We start from the raw sequence: 17,817 nt of genomic DNA, 5'->3' as shown, positions 1-17,817 counted from the left end.
TTAGTATTTTGCATACAGTGCAATAAGAATAGTCATTTCTAAGATGGCTCTATTTCCCATATCACTGGGCTAACCACTGTATCTGCTCTTACAGGTCAGTCATCTAAAGTGGCACCTTTGCTCCATGCTTGGTAATCACGTGCAGTATTCAAAAGTAAGACTGAAGACACTATAATTTGATCAGTTGGCGAACCATAAAAGTATCCTCTCTAGCAAGGGAATGGATGGACAGAGGAAATGGCAATATAATATTAATATTCTCCAGTTGGAGAACAAGATACCTACCTGTAACTTATGCATTTCCGTGTTCTAGTAGACCTCCTTTCAAGCCGTTTTGATTTTGACTTTTTGGAATCTTTCTTCTTTTCTTCCTGACTTTCTGGTATTTCTGGCTCCTGTTGAAGTATGACAACAAGTGTTAAATATGCTGGAGCAGACATCAGATAGCTTTGTCTCCCCTCTCAAGATTCACGAGGACTGAACTGGAATTGTCTATTTTCATGTCAGATAAGTGGTGTAAGGAAAACATTTCAAGTTCCCAAGTGGCTGATTTATACACAGGGACCTAGTTCACAGGTACACAGTTCTCTTTGTGGTACTATACATATGTATACTATACCTGTACTATACAAAGGCAAGATTTACTGGCAACATAATTCTGTAAGTATCTGGATTGAGGATGTAGATTACAGTAACAGTAGTGACATTATGTTTCCAGTTGAGGTGACATTTTCAGGCCTTGTCTATGCTATAGTTGAAAAAGACTGTTGCCAAGAAGTATTTGCAGCCATTGTACACTGGGATTTTTTCTGTGTGTACCATATTGATCACCTCCTCTAGACAGCTGACAGTTCTGGAGAAAAAGATCCATATTATGTTCCCACTCTTTGCATACCTTTTTATGGTACAGTTTCAGTCCCAGTCTAGACAGGACTTTAATTCTATGCCATTATTTCCAGAGCCTTAGTTTTCAATAAAAATTAACCTTTGAGCTGAATGTTTTGTTCTTATCAAGAGGTGTGGTGCTGGTTTGTTTTTGGGGGAGAAAGAGGCTTGTGGTGTTTTGTTTTTTAAAGTTTGGTAAAATCCCACTGAGCCATTTCTCAGTTATCCAAGTGTGGAGGGAGAAAATTTGGTTTAGCACAATGAGTTAGAGTGGAAAAGTCTACCTGACATTTATTGTTTGAACAAGTTTAAATGTAAAAGCTCATTTACTGGGCCTGGATGAAATCATCTGTTAGGAAGGCATAAGAAAAACATCACTTTAAAATGAGTTTATGAGGGAAAAAGCACAAGCTCTGAAGGAGCAAAACATTTTCCTCCCATTCTGGAAAAAAAAAGGGAAGGTCAATAAATTTTTGCTACAACATTCTGGCTGAAATCTTGCAGACATAAAAGCAAAGCAATGCAAAGAATGATGGTTCCTTCGGCAATTGTAACTCTCAATGTACACTTGTATTAAGACAAACGGTTAATACAATATCCAGTATCAGAAGATCCTTCCTATAGTAAGGAGAGAAGTTATGGATGCTATGGGCACCGTAATTTTGAATGTTCTGACTTTTGTGAATATAAAAACCAAGATCAGAACACTGTTACTGCAGGCTTTCTGCAGAGAAAGTGAACTCCGGACAGCATCTGGTTTATTTCAGGAAGTCCCAATATGTCAAATTACATTGGCACCATTTATTTAACAGTGTAGTTTTAAAAAAAGAACAAAATTTCTTTGGGGAAGTCAGTTATGCATCCCCAATCAATCATCAGGAAAGTGATAATCAGAATTGAAAAAAGGTAAATAATGTCTTAATTGCCTGTGAAGTATTTTACTTAGCACTATTCATAAAGCTTTAAGCTTTTAAAATTTGAACAGGTTTTCTCAATCCCAAAACAAAGCAAGAGCAATTAATATCCTTGCCTAATTCTTACACTCTCACCAGCTAAAATGTGAGACACTGAATTAATTCTCATCTACCTGTTAATTAAGGTTTTGCCTTAAAAGAGCATTTGCCACTCCTAACACTTGGGTGTCCTGTTCCCTGTGACCACATAGGGACTGTTGAGTAATGATGCAGAGTAGCCAATATCTTAGCAAAGCCACTCTTTGGAGCAGTCCAGAAATGATTTTTTTCACCAAGCTAGATATACTAAAAGGATTTAAATTAGTTTCATTATCAATACACAAAACAGCAAATTACAATATAGAGCAGTAAACTGCATTTAGGCCCTGATCCAGCAAATAATTTTAAGCACGTGTTTAACAAACACAATAGGTTCAAAATTTTACCAAATGAAATTACTAAACAATGTGGAGAGTTTCCTTTTAAAAATGATGCAAATCTTATGTTAGTATCTTTTTTTTTTTTTTCAGCAGACTGAAGTCAGTCACTTATTGCAGTAAACACATTGACGAAATGAAAGAACAATAGAACACAGCTGAGTCAACTTACTTGTGGTGGGATGATGTTCTCAATACTGATACCCACATACACCAATCGCTCTTTCCTTGGGTGAGAAAGAAAATTAAAAATAGTTCACAAGGAGCCTGTTTGTAAGATGGTACAGATTTAAAACAATGATCTAATCAGTATCATTCAAAATTATTCATGCAGTCCCACAGAAGCAGCCCTATGAGTTGTTTCACTGCAAAATACAAGTTTCCAGACCTTGGATAAAGTTAGTGGGTACACCTCTACCCTAATATAACACAATCCGATATAATACAAATTCGGATATAACACAGTAAAGCACTGGGTTGCCCTGGGCCCTTTAAAGCGCCGCCCGAGCCCCGCTGCTTTACATCTGAATTTGTGTGGAACCACGGGCCCTTTAAATCCCCACCTGAGCCTGGCTGCCAGGCTTGGGCGGAGATTTAAAGGATCAGGGGCTCCACCCACTGTGGGGAGCCCTGGGACCTTTAAATCACCGAATGAGCCCAGCTGCTGGAGCTCTGGTGGTGATTTAAAGGGTCCGGGGCTCCCCGCAGCAGCTGGGGCACCAGACCCTTTAAATTACCGGTGGGAAAGCCGGTCCAGTCCAGCACAGTGTACTGGCTGTTGCTGGTACGCCGTACCGGACCATACCCGATATAATGCAGTCTCAACTATAAGGCGGTGAAATTTTTGGGCTCCCGAGGACTGTGTTATATTGGGGTACAGGTGTATTATTTCCTAAGTCTTGAAGGATCACAATTTCCTTTACATGTGAAACCGGTGACTTTACAAACTGTTCAGACAACTGCAAATGTCTGAAAGGAACAGACACCGAGGAAGGAGAGGAATGGGTTACTGTGGTATGAGGGAGGGTAACTAGTAGTAACAGATCAAAATTAAGGAAAATTTAGAAAATAAAGAAATGGTTGAATATCTAAAACAACAGAGCCGTTAGAGTCTCCCAAGGGAAGCCACATCTCTTGAGGAATTTAAATCTAGACCGCACAATATAATGTGCTAAGAAATATACTGTAGAGAGCAATTATATGCTGGCAGGGGATGGATCAGATGTAATCTAATAGCTCTTCTTCATCTCCCCACTACTGTATTCCATGAAGCATTGCTACAATAGAACCTCAGAGTTACGAACTGACTGATCAACGACACACCATATCTGAAACTGGAAGTGGGCAATCAGGCAACAGCAGAGACCAAAAAAAAAAAAAAAAAAAAAAAAAAAAAAAAAAAAAATGCAAATACAGTTAAGTACTGTGTTAAACAAACCACTAACAAAATAAAAGGAAGGTTTAAAAAAAAAGTTTTGACAAGGTCTGGAAACTGTTTCTGTGCTGGTTTCATTTAAATTAAGATGGTTAAAAGCAGCATTTTTCTTCTGCATAGTAAAGGTTCAAAGCTGTATTAAGTTAATGTTCAGTTGTAAACTTTTGAAAGAACCACCATAACATTTTGTTCAGAGTTCGGAACATTTCAGAGTTACGAAAAACCTCCACTCCCAAGGTGTTCATAACTCTTGAGGTCCTACTGTACTGTTAAAATAGAAAGCAAGAATTAAGGCCAAAGTGCTAGACTTGTGTGTTTTTATGAGCTGAAACAGATCCTGGACGGCTGTACTGTCAATCAAAATTAGCAGTAAGCAACTGCATGTGCAAATCACATTTGCATGCATTGTCTATGTACCTAACTGTTCACACACATGCACAAATACCTGATATGCATATTAAATTTATATTTGTATGTGTTAGTTTGGCACACATACATATATGTACACAGTAACAAGCATCTATCTATGAAAACATGTTTCCCAATGTTTGCATGTGTCCGGCAGCAGATCGAGATTTTCAAATATTCTTATGACTGGACATCTGAACAAGACTTCCTTTTCTTAATATCCTTCTAATGAACCGATTGCAGAAAAAGAATATGTCCAATCTTTTTCTTAAGTAAAAGCAGCAAATACTGTGTTTGAAAGGAAGCTGACAAAACAGTAAAGTGGATTCTGAATACTTCTCCTATAGCTGTAGTAACGCCGCCACATGCTGTCACAATTTTATATTACTGTAGGATAACACCTGCACTGACATTTTTGGCTTTATTTGAAAGTACTTATTTTTCTATCCCAGTGCCAGTTCCCTAACCTTATAAATCCAAAAGAAACTCTCTCTTCCTCTGAGTGCTATGAGACCTGGGTGGATGGAGAGAAAATTGTTTCATCATTTGTCTAGCAGACTTAAACTAAGGGAAATTCATGAAAAATAATCTCTTGATGCAAGAGAAGAAGCTGCTAAAGGGGAGAACACAGATGTAAAAGCTTTAATAACCATCAATTTTTCTTCTGTACTAGGATTCATTGCCTCTTCCACTTATTTCCTATGAAGCAAAAAAATCAAGTACAACAAGGGAGTGAAGAGTAAAATTCAACCAGATTTTACCAGAGAGGGTCTCAAGTACTGATCCTAATTCTGACAGTCAGGAACCCAACAGACTGTATAGGAAATTAGGGGATAAAAAACAGCATTAAGGATGGAGCCTGCAATGTTGTAGCAAAATTCTTATATTAGACAGGCAGATGAAATAGCATGTACCTTCCTTACCAACGAGGAACAAATGAAGGCTCAACATTTAAACTAGCAGTTCTCAAACTGCCTGCCATGGAGATGCACTGGCTTTCTTTATCTCTAACTGTTAAACTGCATTAAAAGAACCTACATACACATTATCTCGTACTATTATTTTTCTGAGGGGTAGCCGTGTTAGTCTGTATCAGTAAAAACAATGAGGAGTCCTTGTGGCACCTTAGAGACTAACAAATGTATTTCAGCCTAAGCTTTCTTGGGATATAACCCACTTCATCAGATGCATGGAGCGGAAAATACAGCAAGCAGGTATAAATATACAGCACATGAAAAGATGGGAGCTGCCAAGTGGCGGGGGGGGATCAGTGATAACGAGGCCAATTCAATTAGGGTGGATGTGGCCCATTCCCAACAGTTGACAAGAAGGGATGAATATCAGCAGAGGGAAAATTATTTTTTGGTGATGACTAGTGGCATTCTGTTACTTTCTTTGTTGGGCCTGTCCTGTAGGTGATGACTTCTGGGTACCTTTCTGGCTCTGTCAGTCTCTCTCTTCACTTCTCCAGGTGGGTACTGTAGTTGTAAGAACGCTTGATAGAGATCTTGTAGGTGTTTGCCTCTGTCTGAGGGATTGGAGCAAATGTGATTGTCTCGTAGAGCTTGGCTGTAGACAATGGACTATGTGATGTGGTCTGGATGAAAGCTGGAGGCATGTAGGTAAGTATAGTGGTCAGTAGGTTTCCGGTATAGGGTGGTGTTTATGTGCCCATCACTTATTTATACTTTAGTGTTCAGGAAGTGGATTTCTTGTGTGGACTGGTCCAGGCTGAGATTGATGGTGGGGTGGAAATTGTTGAAATCCAGGTGGAATTCTCAAGGGCCTCCTTGCCATGGATTCAGATGATGAAGATGTCATCGAGAAACTGAAGAACTGGAATTAATTTGCAACCTTGACACCATCAAATTAAGCCTGAATAAAGACCGGGAGTGTCTGGGTCACTGCAAAAAATGATGTTCCCTCTGTTGATATTCACCGTTTCTTGTCAACTCTTGGGATGGGCCACATCCACCCTAACTGAATTGGCCTCGTTAGCACTGGCCCTCCGCCACTTGGTAGGCAACTCCCATCTTTTCATGTGCTGTACATTTATACCTACTTACTGTATTTCCACTCCATGCACCTGATGGAATGGGTTATATCCCACAAAAGCTTATGCCCAAATAAATTTGTTAGTCTCTAAGGTGCCAGAAGGACTCATTGTTGTTTTTATTATTTTTCTGTGTAACTAACTGCAGCAGCTGCCACAGGGATGATATGATATTATGAATGAGAGGAGGCAATCCATGAGACTGGGCATGGGTTAAGAGGTGACCAGGAACTGGAAAGTTGTCCCAGGAGACACTATCAAAAGATATGGTGCACCCTCTGAGACAAGGTTTGAGAACCCCTGATTTAAATGCAAAACAGTATCAGCAAAATCTTCAGTGTCCTCTGCTTCCATCTGGTGGCACGACATGGTTATAAATGTTAGTAGGTGTATAAATGAAAAACTTGAAATTCAGTAAGCCTGGAGTCGAAGGAAAAATATTTTGACTCAAGTCTACATTTTTGTCACAACTGTTATTGCCACCACGGTTTTCATTAAAAATAAGTTAGCCATAATCTGCCATTTGGGGATGTGTATGGACGTGTTGCTGAATAGCTAAACCAATTTCAATGAGAACCTTGAACGTCGCCAAGTTAAACCCTGGGCTGCATGGGAAATAATCAAAACTAGGAGACTTAGCAATGTCACTGCAGTGATACAAAGGATCAGACCATTGTAGTCTTAGTGAGAGTTTAATTACATCAGGGGGTTCTTTTTCCACCAAAGGAAAAGACTAAAAAACATGAAGAGCTAACATAGGTTTATACAGTTGAGCTCTGGTACAGTAAATACTGTCTTAACACCTGTAAGCTCTTGTGCCCCAAATAACCTTTATTTTCCCATTTTAGCTAAGAACGGTACTTGTACTGTGATAAAAACCAGGACCCTGGACTTTTTCCAACACCACTGTGTCATGATTTCTACCCTCTTCACCATGATTACCCTGGAACACACCACAATAAAGCAGCACTGGACTCCTGCCAGATTAGAAAATTGTGCCATTAAGTTTACTGCCCTGTCTCTCCTACCAATAGAGATCATAGGCTTCAAAAAGCAGCAAAAAATCAAATGCAGAAGAGGAAACTAGACTATTTTGGCTGGAGGATCAGACTGTTGAACGTTTGTTCTTATAGTAATTTTCACCATATAAAACAGATATAACATTTGAACAGCATGCTGTTCTGTAAAAATTACAAAACCAACAATAATGCAATACTTAGGCTGCAAATTTAAAAAGCAAGATAGACTGAGTGGCGATGAAGACGACAAGTCTGATAGCATTAATATAGTGTGTGATACTTGAACATTTAGGAATGCAAAAATACTATACATAAGCTATGTAGAAGAGTTAACACTGCTAGGAGGAACCTTAACTTTTCTGTATTTCCCACCTTTTAAAGTTTTCAACTGTTAATGTTGCATTAATATAACTTTAATACAAAACTTATTTTACAAAAAACAGACAAAACAGAAAGCCATGGCTCTGCCTTGAAACACATAAAATATCGTAAATAAAAAGAGAATTAACATTTCTTTACTATGCATGTGTTAAAGTTGATTTTTAAAGGCACATAATTAACGTTTTAAGAAATACTGCACCTCTCCCAACTGTGGATTGCTACTCACAAACCTGTTTCAGATATCTGTGCTGGGAACTGTGGGACTGCTATGCACAACGCATTGTTACTGCAACAGTTGGAAGACTGTTTGTGGACACACAGTGTTGATTTACACTAACCAGGACGATGGCTAGGATGGACACAGAGCTCCATCTCAAGTTACAAACTGAGACCGCTGTAACATGCAATAGTGTGATCCTGTAGTGTAGATGAAGTTTCAGACTAATCTTGGTGAAAAAGGCAACAGGAGTCTGTCTGTAAGGCACATTACGTTAGAAACTTCTGTATCCAAGTCAGGTGATTCAGAACTTGCCTACACTAGGAAATTTACACATTGCTGACTGTCTTAGCAAAGGGTGCAGATGAACCAGTGCTGAAAATTATTTAACTGCAAGCGTAAGCAGGACCAAACTATGTTCAGACGCCATGACTGAACCTTAGTAAATACCATCCCCTCATCTTCAACTACTGGACTTCTGTTTTACCCTCCTGTAAGCATATCCAGATTTGCTGCCAGCAGTAAACTTCCTGATTAATAGGAAGTTCATGGGATTAATCAAAAACAAATTTATCAGCTCAAGGTCTCAGTAACACACTTAGCCAGGTCCACTTAACGCTTGATCAGTTACTTCCACCTCTTTGCCTAGCAACTCACTGTGAGCTGTTTGTGAACACAACCAACTAGGTTTCAGTACCTTCGCTCTGCCCGCTCCTTCTTTTTCAAGACAACATCCAGATCTTGCAATTGTTCTTCTAACTTCTCACAGAGTAATTTCTGAGGGGATAATACACAGTATCAGTTTCTTGCGTAAGCAAATACTTTCATTAATCAGTTTATTCAGACACTTAATGCACCATTTTCACATTTGCCTTAGTGATAGCTGGAATAGGGATAAGTGTCTACATGTGGAATACTTAAAACTAAATTCATAGTTTTCTTTGCATTTTCCTGAATATAGCCTAAGATTATTATGTTAATTTAATCTCTGCCAGACACTTCAGTGGTGTAGCAACACAATATTACTTCTGTTGGAATACCACCAGGCAAGAACATGGCACGTAGTGAAGGTTCAGTCTTCTAAATTTAAGATAGACTTTAGCACAAATTTCAATACGTTTTGCCAGAGAGATAAACCCTTCTGGTGAGAGGTATCTATTGTAGAAAACAGTCTGCCCAGTGTGCGTATTAAAGAGGAGTGTTTAGAATAAACATATTTCTAAATGATTCCGTTTTTTATGTTACTCTGTATAGTTATCGGAAAGGTAACTGGGAGGTAGTTTGTATTTTATTTTATTTATATAAATACACAGTGAGTTTTAGTCCTCTTTCCCACAGTTCATTTATTGTTTATCTTTTTAGATTGTAAACTTTCATTTTAATGATTTCATTGGAAAACACATATAACTAAGTTTCCATTTATTGATTACTACTGTGGTGCTTTTTATAAAAAAATAAAATGTTTTGTATGATACAAGACCTTATATCCACATCGAATATCAAGATAATAATCAAGTCATCATGCAGGTGGCTATTATTGACAGATATATCACCTGCTTTGTAGGGATTCTAACATTATGTCTTAGGTAAGCAACTGAGTTGATCTTTGTTACAAGTAAGTGGCCCCTATAAGAACTTGCTTTGCTCTTCAGCAGGAGACCTGCCTTTTCCCATTACACTTGTTACATGTGCAAAAGTTCTCCCCAAAAGTGTTCTTATTGCAATCACTGTAGAACCTTTCCCCTTTGATCACATTTAAAACTTCTCTTTTGCAGATGTGATTTGTTCTCTCCCATCCATTCCTCCTCTCCGACCATATACTTTCTGTTGGTCTTTTTTGCAGTTTTAGGTGAGTTTTTTTCTTATTATGTACTTACTAGGAATTAGTCAACAGTGCCCTTAGCACCTTGGTGGGGAGGTGCTTTATATATAATCAGGTACAAGTAGCACTTCTAACTTCATTTGTAAAGAAAAAATTCTTACAATTTCAACATGTTAATTATTTAAATTAAAAAAAATACTTAAAACCACAGAAACAGGCAAATTTTCATGCACAATACAACTATACATCATCACTGATCAGGATCTCCTCTTGCACAGCAGCAGCCCTGCCTTGTGACATGCAAGTGATCTAGCTGTTTGGAACCAAAGATAGGGTATGAGATCCACCAGGCTGCCTCTATAATGTACCTAATTCTTCCCCAGTCACTGCCGCAGGAAAAGTATTAGTCACACTATGGCCTTTAAAACTCCAGGCCTCTACCCTACAGAACTCACTATTTTTGCACCTTCTATTTCACATGAAGGCCAGCCATGTGTTTGCATTGAAATATCTTTTAGTAGCATCTAGCCTCGGAGGAAGCACTGAAATTTGCCTGCTGCTAGGCAGTGACAGCACTCGCTCTGAGCAGAGACAGACTGGCATGTCACAAACATGCATGTTCCAACCAGGTTCTGAGCAAGTAGGTCTGGGAAAGGAAGTGGGTTTCAATCAGAGCTCCTGGCCCCTGGGAGAGCACTCGACAAAATGCCACAGCAGCATTTTGGCGGGGACGCCTCTCGATGATTAGGGGTTTGGAGAGGGTCCCATACGAGGAAAGATTCAAGAGGCTAGGCTTTTCAGCTTGGAAAAGAGGAGACTAAGAGGGGATATGATAGAGGTATATAAAATCATGAGTGATGTGGAGAAAGTGGATAAGGAAAACTTATTTACTTATTCCCATAATACAAGAACTAGGGGCCACCAAATGAAATTAACAGGTAGCAGGTTTAAAACAAATAAAAGGAAGTTCTTCTTCACACAGCGCACAGTCATCTTGTGGAACTCCTTACCTGAGGCGGTTGTGAAGGCTGGGACTATAACAATGTTTAAAAGGGAACTGGATAAATTCATGGTGGCTAAGTCCATAAATGGCTATTAGCCAGGAAGGGTAAAGAATGGTGTCCCTAGCCTCTGTTCATCAGAGGATGGAGATGGATGGCAGGAGAGAGATCACTTGATCATTGCCTGTTAGCTTTACTCCCTCTGGGGCACCTGGCATTGGCCACTGTCAGTAGACAGATACTGGGCTAGATGGACCTTTGGTCTGACCCGGTACGGCCATTCTTATGTTCCTGCTTCCTTGACTACTGCCACACTTCCCACATTCAGTCTTACAGGAAAAATGAAGAGAATGAATATTTCCAATTCTACTGTTACCTTGATGCAACCTTTGCAAAGGTAGGAAAGAACCGATTCTGTTAAGCAGTACAATAGCCATCTACTAATAATGAAAAAAAGAATGAAAAAAGCATGAGGAAAAGGTTATCTCCAGCTCGGTTTAATAACAGAGCAGGGGGCTGGTTGAGGCAATGCATCCCAAATGAGAGGTTATTTTTTAACTGAGAAAGATGGTTACCAGAAATAGTTTGTTAATCAAACAATGATTCTCCACAACATCTAGCAGAGATGAAAACTAGTCAACCAGAAAGCATACATGTTGGCAAGGTGGGCAGAACCACTCTCCATCTGGGATTATCATCAATGGGGGTCGAAGGCAGGCTGTGTGGTATCCACTGTCACAAGAGTCACACAACAGAATCTGTGGAAACAAAGTAACAGATTAGCATCAGTTTGCACCTCTTGGCAGGTAACAAGTTCTAAAGCTATTTTCTAGGCCGGGGTCCCCAATGCAGTGTCCGCAGGTGCCATGGTGCCCGCGGGGGCATCTTAATGCGCCGCATCCTGGCCCCCGGGAGAGCACCCGCCAAAATGCCACAGAAGCATTTTGGCAGGGACGCCTCTAGCTGATGCCAATTGCCATCAACAAGTGACATCATCGAGAGGCGTCGCTCCCGAATTTTGGCGGCGACGCCTCTCGATGACGTCGCTTGTCGACGGCAAGCAACGTCATCGAGAGGCGGCGCCGCCGAAATGCCGCGGTGGGTGCTCCACCGCCACAGTGGTCCTTTGGCTGGCGCCTGCCAGCCAAAAATGTTGGAGACCACTGTTCTAGGCAGTGTTGAAACAACTGCCTAAACACTCTGATCCGTACAAACTTCAGAACCTCCAAAATCACTTATTTGCAGGGTTTTATGGAAAGATGAAACATGTCTTTTCACGGAACAAGTTGATGGTACCAGCATGTTAAGCCTTAACTCTGGACTGTTTATCATGTGTACTGACACAAACAAACCCTCTCTGGATTGCCTAGAACCACAGAAGAACACAGAATTAGGAAGCTGTTAAAATGCATATTGATTTATCAGGGTAAACCCTAGATTCCGCTTTTCCGTCAAATAGGAGATGGTAAAGTTGACGTGAATTGTGTGCCCATCCATTGGAGTACGCAATTCATTCAAGGAGCTACTGAAGTGGTCTCAGCCATGCTGGCATGTCTGTCACATAACTAAAAGAACGCTTACCTTGTGAATTAATGGCATGAGCGAGCATTATTATTTGCCAGATAAATATAAATGTTAAAGATGAGTGGCAAGTGTTGTTAAAGCAGAACTGTAGAAATTAGAGATAAAATGCTATAGAGAATAGTCATCTATCTAGTCCTTCGTTTAGTGGTAAGCATCTCAAGCAATGGGGTTTTCAGCACTTCACCGAGCAGATAATGCCACTTCTAAAGAAACTCGATGTCAGGAAGTCTTCACGGATATTCAGGCAATACTTTTCTTATGAATTCCATTCCATTTAAAATATTGTAATATTCAGCATCTTACAATATTGAAAAAATATAAAAGAAAACTCCAGTGATAAATTATAATCCTTAAATAGTTAATTTACTGCATATGAACATACACTTATGCAAAATGGATCTCTAGAACAGTTTTTAGGAAACACTTGTCATATTACCTTCACAAATGAGAATGGCCTCAGATGAAGCTGCAAATGTGATACCTCTCAGCAAGCACTCTAGACATATGATGCAGATTGGGATTAGATGACAGCTGCTTCCACATGGAAGAGCAAGAACTTCAAAGATGAACATAGCAGTGGCTTTTCTGAAATCTTACCCCTTACATTTCCTTTCCTATCCACACAAATGGGTTCTCTGCTTCTTTCAAGTCTTACCCTATATTCTCAGATACCCAATATTGCAGCTTCCTATTTAATTCATTCTTTGTTATCTATAAGACCCAGTTTTTGGTGAATTATTCAAGTAATCATCAGAGGATCATATATTGCCCTGGAGTTTTCCTTTTATGCACACGCACAGTAAACCCCATGTCATAAGAGTTAAAGAAAAAGTGATGACATCTAAAAGAGGCACAGATTGTTGTCCCATGGCTTATTTAGGCGAAAAAAAGGTAATCAACCCTTATTACTCCAAAGGACATACCCAGAATGTAAAACTCAATGTTTCATCACCAAACGGCATGGGGTTTTACATTCAGAATATGTCATAATTGTCTTATTTAAAATTTCATATAAAAGATGTTTTTAATGTTTAAATTCTGGGTCTGGACCTTTATGGGCCTGGACTTTATTACACATTAAAAGGCACCAAGCTGGATGATTTCTGAGCGCTTGTTTTTTATACTGGGCTGCAAGTAGTTTCAAACTACTTGATTGTGCACTTAGTTCATAAATATCCAAACTGATTTTTAAAAATAAAGCAGAGTGAACCAGGTGAGAAGTCTGATAGTTTCTTTTTATTCAGCTGATCATGGATAAAAAGTGTTCTGACTTCAGTCTGCAATTAAAGTGACTATTACATGCCAAAAAGCGAAATTAGAGGAAAATTAAGGCTGTGAAGGCAAGTACTCAAAAGTTACGAAATGTCAGAAATAAGGGTTGCCTAGGAAACTAATTTGCTATTCTTGTATTTATGATAAAGTCTTTAGTTATATATTTACTTTTCATAAGTTCCCTGCCTCATTTGTTGCAGAACTTGGAAGATATGTAGTGAATGAGGAAGGGGACTACAGGAAGAGAAAGGATGATTTCATGGTTAAAGCTATGTAAGTCTGCTGTAAAAAACTGGTTTCTATCCCTGCCTCTGCCATAGAGTTCCTTTGTGATCCTCTGCAAGCCACTTCAACCCAACATTTAACAGGTGGACACTAACTGCACGTTTCTCATCCTCTGCATGCCTGATTTGAGATCCTGGGTTTTCATTTGCAGACGTGACGAGTACTCACAGAGACAACTGCTTTAAACACAAAGCACCATATAATAGTACATACTCTGAAAAATCAGGTGCTGAAGTCTGAAATTGGAAACCCAAAATTAGTAGACACTTTTGACTTTAAGTACTCTATGCCTTAGCTCCCCATCTATAAAATGGTGATAATAATAGCCCCTTTCCTAACAAGAGGTGTTCTGAAAATAAATGAACATTTGTGAAATGTGTATAATGTAGTCTGAGTGCCATAGAAAGTCCATGAGGAAATTAATAATTCTGTTTTCTGAGCAGGATTTGAATAAGGTGTATATATTGACAACGGAGGTTAAAACAAAATATTGAATGCTAGCTGTTCATTAATTGAGCACCATCCACTGTACACTGAATGTGGCAAAGGGCCTGTGGAAAAATAATATGTGATCATGTAATTACGATTCTTCCATAATGCATATATACAAAGGGGCTCAGTTAAGATTGCATGGGAACCTTAATTTTGCCTTTTCCTAACTTCTGAGTAGCTTGACATTGCAACCTTAATGTTCATTTAGAATAGCTCGTGTGTGTGTAATTTATTTATTTATATTACAGTAGTAGAGTTCAAAAAAGAACTAGATAAATTCATGGAGCATAGGTCCATCAATGGCTATTAGCCAGGATGGGCAGGGATGGTGTCCCTAGCCTCTGTTTGCCAGAAGCTGGGAATAGGCGACAGGGAATGGATCACTTGATGATTACCATTCTGTGGCTGCACTCTGGGGAACCTGGCACTGGCCACTGTCAAGACAGGATACTGGGCTAGATGGACCTTTGGTCTGACCTACTATGGCCGTTCTTATGTTGTGTTTTAGAGGCCCCAACTAAGTCAGATCTTCATGGTGCTATGTACAAACATAACGGAGTATATACTGTAAAAGATAAGACATCCTAAGGAGTGAAACAAACTTGCACTCTTCCCTCTTGGTTTCAAGTAAATGGTCCCAATTCTCTGCCTGTGATGTGAAAGGTATCAAAAACATCACACAATGAAGGGCAAAAGCTAGCTGTTCCCCAATAAGGGAGGCCAGAGAATGGAGGAATTCTGCGCCACTGCACACGCACAGAATTCATGTCCCATGCAGTTTTTTTTTCCCTCTGCGGAAGATACATTCTGCTGGAGAGGCTCTGTGGTTATGCCTTTTGCCACCAGATGCTGCTATGGCACCAGAACAGAGGGCGGCTGGCTCACCAGCTGTAGCAGTCAGGGTGAAAGAGAGGCTGCATTCCTCACAGTGCCCTGCCTGAGGGACCAGGGGAGGAGGAATGGGATATAGCGGGATAGACAGAGTGGGGCACATGGTGCTGCTGGGGTGGTCTCAGAATGGGGTTCAGAAGGGCCAGTGGATGGAGACAGACTAGGGCAGGGGCTGAATGGGAGTAGGGATGCACGGCCAGACAAGAGTTCAAGGACACATGGGGATGGGGAGGAGGTGTGGCTGAGTGGGGGTGCAGGGACACATGGGGACAGAGATGACCCATATCTGCTGATAGTAGAGAGGGAAAGGGGGCACAACCCCAGAACAGCTCAAATCACTCGCTCCCCAGGTAGCCGCCCCTCCAGGAAAGCCAGACCCCACCCTTCCCAGAAAGCAGTGGCCTCTCCCTGCAGCTCCTAGCTATTCCTCTGCTTTTCCCAGCAGAATTAAAGCAGCAGCCCCTCCCCACAGCTTCCAGCTGTTTCTCCTGCCTCTCTCTGCCTGGCACAGCTCGCCAGCTCAGCTGCTGCACAGGGAGGGGGCCTGGCCACAACATCTGGCTGAGCAATCGGAGCGGGTGGAGGGGAAGCGAAAGAGGGTGGCAATGTGCATGCGCTCCCTCCCCCCATGCATCACTTCTGCATGAGGAGAGGGGCAGATGTGCCTGACTGAATGGGAGAGACCGGGGTCAGATAGGGTCTGCATGGGAGAGGCTCCCCAACTCCATAACACTCTCCTCCCCTGCAACAACCCTCCAGATTCACTCCCAGGCTCCTTCCCAGCAATCAATTCCCTCTCCTCCAGCTCCTCCATTATCCTTGACTCCCCTAAGCCTTTGCATTACTTCTGAGGGGTGTGGGAAATATGTTTCTGTATTGTAGTGTAAATGAATTACTACTCAAAGTTCCATATTGATAGATTCGTCATATTTGTCAAAAAAATGGAATCTTTTTTGTTGTCTGTATTGTTACACACACATACACACTTGTTGACAGGTATTTTGAAATAAATTACCAAACTAATTGAAACTGACATGATTATATTATGTTATATTATTTTGACAAATAACATATGCAGGATTTTAAAATATTGTGTGCAGAACTTTTAGTTTCTTGGTGCAGAATTGGTCTAGGAATAATAATCTGTCTCATACACCCTCCCTTTTCCCAACATGAGACTCAGAACTGGTAAGAGGAAGGGAGAGAGAGTAAATGTTAGGGAAGGCTGAGAGATCAAGCTGGATTCTGAACTCTGCCTCCTCCTCCTCCTCCTGAGACCACCAGACTGGAAGCAGACAGGACAAGCGATGTGAGGGGGGCCATGCTGGAAGCAGATTTCATCTTAGCCCCAAGCCATCAGGGCATACCCACAGCATTAAAAAGTCTGTTTGTATTAAGATGAATAGTGGACATATTGCAGCCTTATCCATGTCCCTTTACTGTTACTACCTACTAAACCTGCCCCACCACTTTTCCAAGGGAGGGATTGTTTATCGTAAAATACCACTGCACATCTCTCAGAAGAAAGCTCTCCCATGGCAGAAATAGCTTTGTTTTACACATTACTAGTCTAAAAACCATCACTTTCAGGGTGATTAATGGAAGTTTTTTTCCCCATCACACTATTTTGTAGATCAAGAACATACTAGCTCAGGGTGATTGGGAAGGCCACACTTCTTGCATGGTTCATCATCATCAGCAGGTGCAGGTTCCTCTTCTTCCTCTTCCCTCGCAGATTCCTCCTCAGAGTTTTCTTCGGACTCAGATTCCTCGCTGTCTTCATTACTTGAATATCTCCACCTGCCACGTGTTCGAGTACCTGTCCACCGCACTTTGCTTCTCTGTGTGACCTAGTGTTCCAAAGGTAAAACACAGCAAAAGGCTCTTACATTGCCTCGTCATTTACACTGTGGGTTTTCTACGGAGGTGAAAGTAGAAATAGTGACTTACTGGTACGTAGCTGGGTTGGGGCCGGCTCTGGCCCCCAGAAGGGGTGGGGCCTCAGGCGGAAGGGACGGGGATGGGGGGTCAGAGCCAGCCCCAGCCCACCCTGTACCAGTAAATACCCTCCCCTTCCCCTGCCAGGGTATCAGTGGCAGCCCCAGCCCTGCTACCGGAGCCCTGGGGTAGCAGCGGCAGCAGGGGGCTCCGGCAGCAGTTTAAAGGGCCCAAGGCTCGTCCGCTGCTATCACCCCAGGCCCTTTAAACTGCTGCCGGAGCCCCCAGCTGCCGCTGCTACCCCAGGGCTCCGGCAGCAGGACTCTGGGGGCTATTTAAAGGGCTGGGGCCGTAGAGGCAGCGGGATCCCCAGGCCCTTTAAATAGCCCCCAAGGCGCAGCCGTTACTCCAGGGCTCTGGGGACTATTTAATGGGCCCAGGACTCGCCTGCTTCTACTGCCCCAGCTCTTTAAATAGCTCCCTCGAGCCCTGGGGTAGTGGCAGCAGGGCTCCGGCACTGTTTATAGGGCCCAGGGCAACAGAGGCAGTGGGAGCCCCGGCCCTTTAAATAGTACCCGGAGCCCCGCTGTCGTTACCCCAAAGCTCCAGGAGTGGGGCTCTGGCAGCAATTTAAAGGGCCTGGGGCTCCAGCCGCTGCTAGGAGCCCCAGATCCTTTAAATTGCTGCCTGGGAAAGCCGCGCCACCCCGGTACGGCACACCGGCTCCTGCCGCTATGCTGTACT

The 17,817-nt window shown here is 41.6% G+C and overlaps 1 protein-coding gene across 5 annotated transcripts in view; it reads right to left on the bottom strand.

Annotated features, from left to right (window-relative positions):
• RSF1 (remodeling and spacing factor 1) overlaps positions 1 to 17,817 on the bottom strand; it is a 131,926-nt gene that overhangs the window by 53,114 nt on the left and 60,995 nt on the right. For all 5 annotated transcript variants that reach the window (XR_007772577.1, XM_050940345.1, XM_050940336.1 and 2 more), the window contains exons 7-11: positions 16,782 to 16,985; positions 11,265 to 11,369; positions 8,486 to 8,565; positions 2,448 to 2,502; positions 286 to 395 (exon numbers count right to left, since the gene is read on the bottom strand). Coding sequence is in view for 4 of the 5 variants with exons in the window: in XM_050940345.1 (XP_050796302.1) it covers positions 286 to 395; positions 2,448 to 2,502; positions 8,486 to 8,565; positions 11,265 to 11,369; positions 16,782 to 16,985 (554 nt within the window). In the remaining variant the exon portion in view is untranslated. The remainder of the gene's footprint in view (positions 1 to 285; positions 396 to 2,447; positions 2,503 to 8,485; positions 8,566 to 11,264; positions 11,370 to 16,781; positions 16,986 to 17,817) is intronic.

This window comes from Gopherus flavomarginatus, chromosome 1, assembly GCF_025201925.1.
Source record: "Gopherus flavomarginatus isolate rGopFla2 chromosome 1, rGopFla2.mat.asm, whole genome shotgun sequence".
Lineage (NCBI taxonomy): Eukaryota > Metazoa > Chordata > Testudines > Testudinidae > Gopherus > Gopherus flavomarginatus.
Note: the sequence above shows the minus strand (reverse complement) of the source record. Positions and strands in the feature narration are given on the sequence as shown.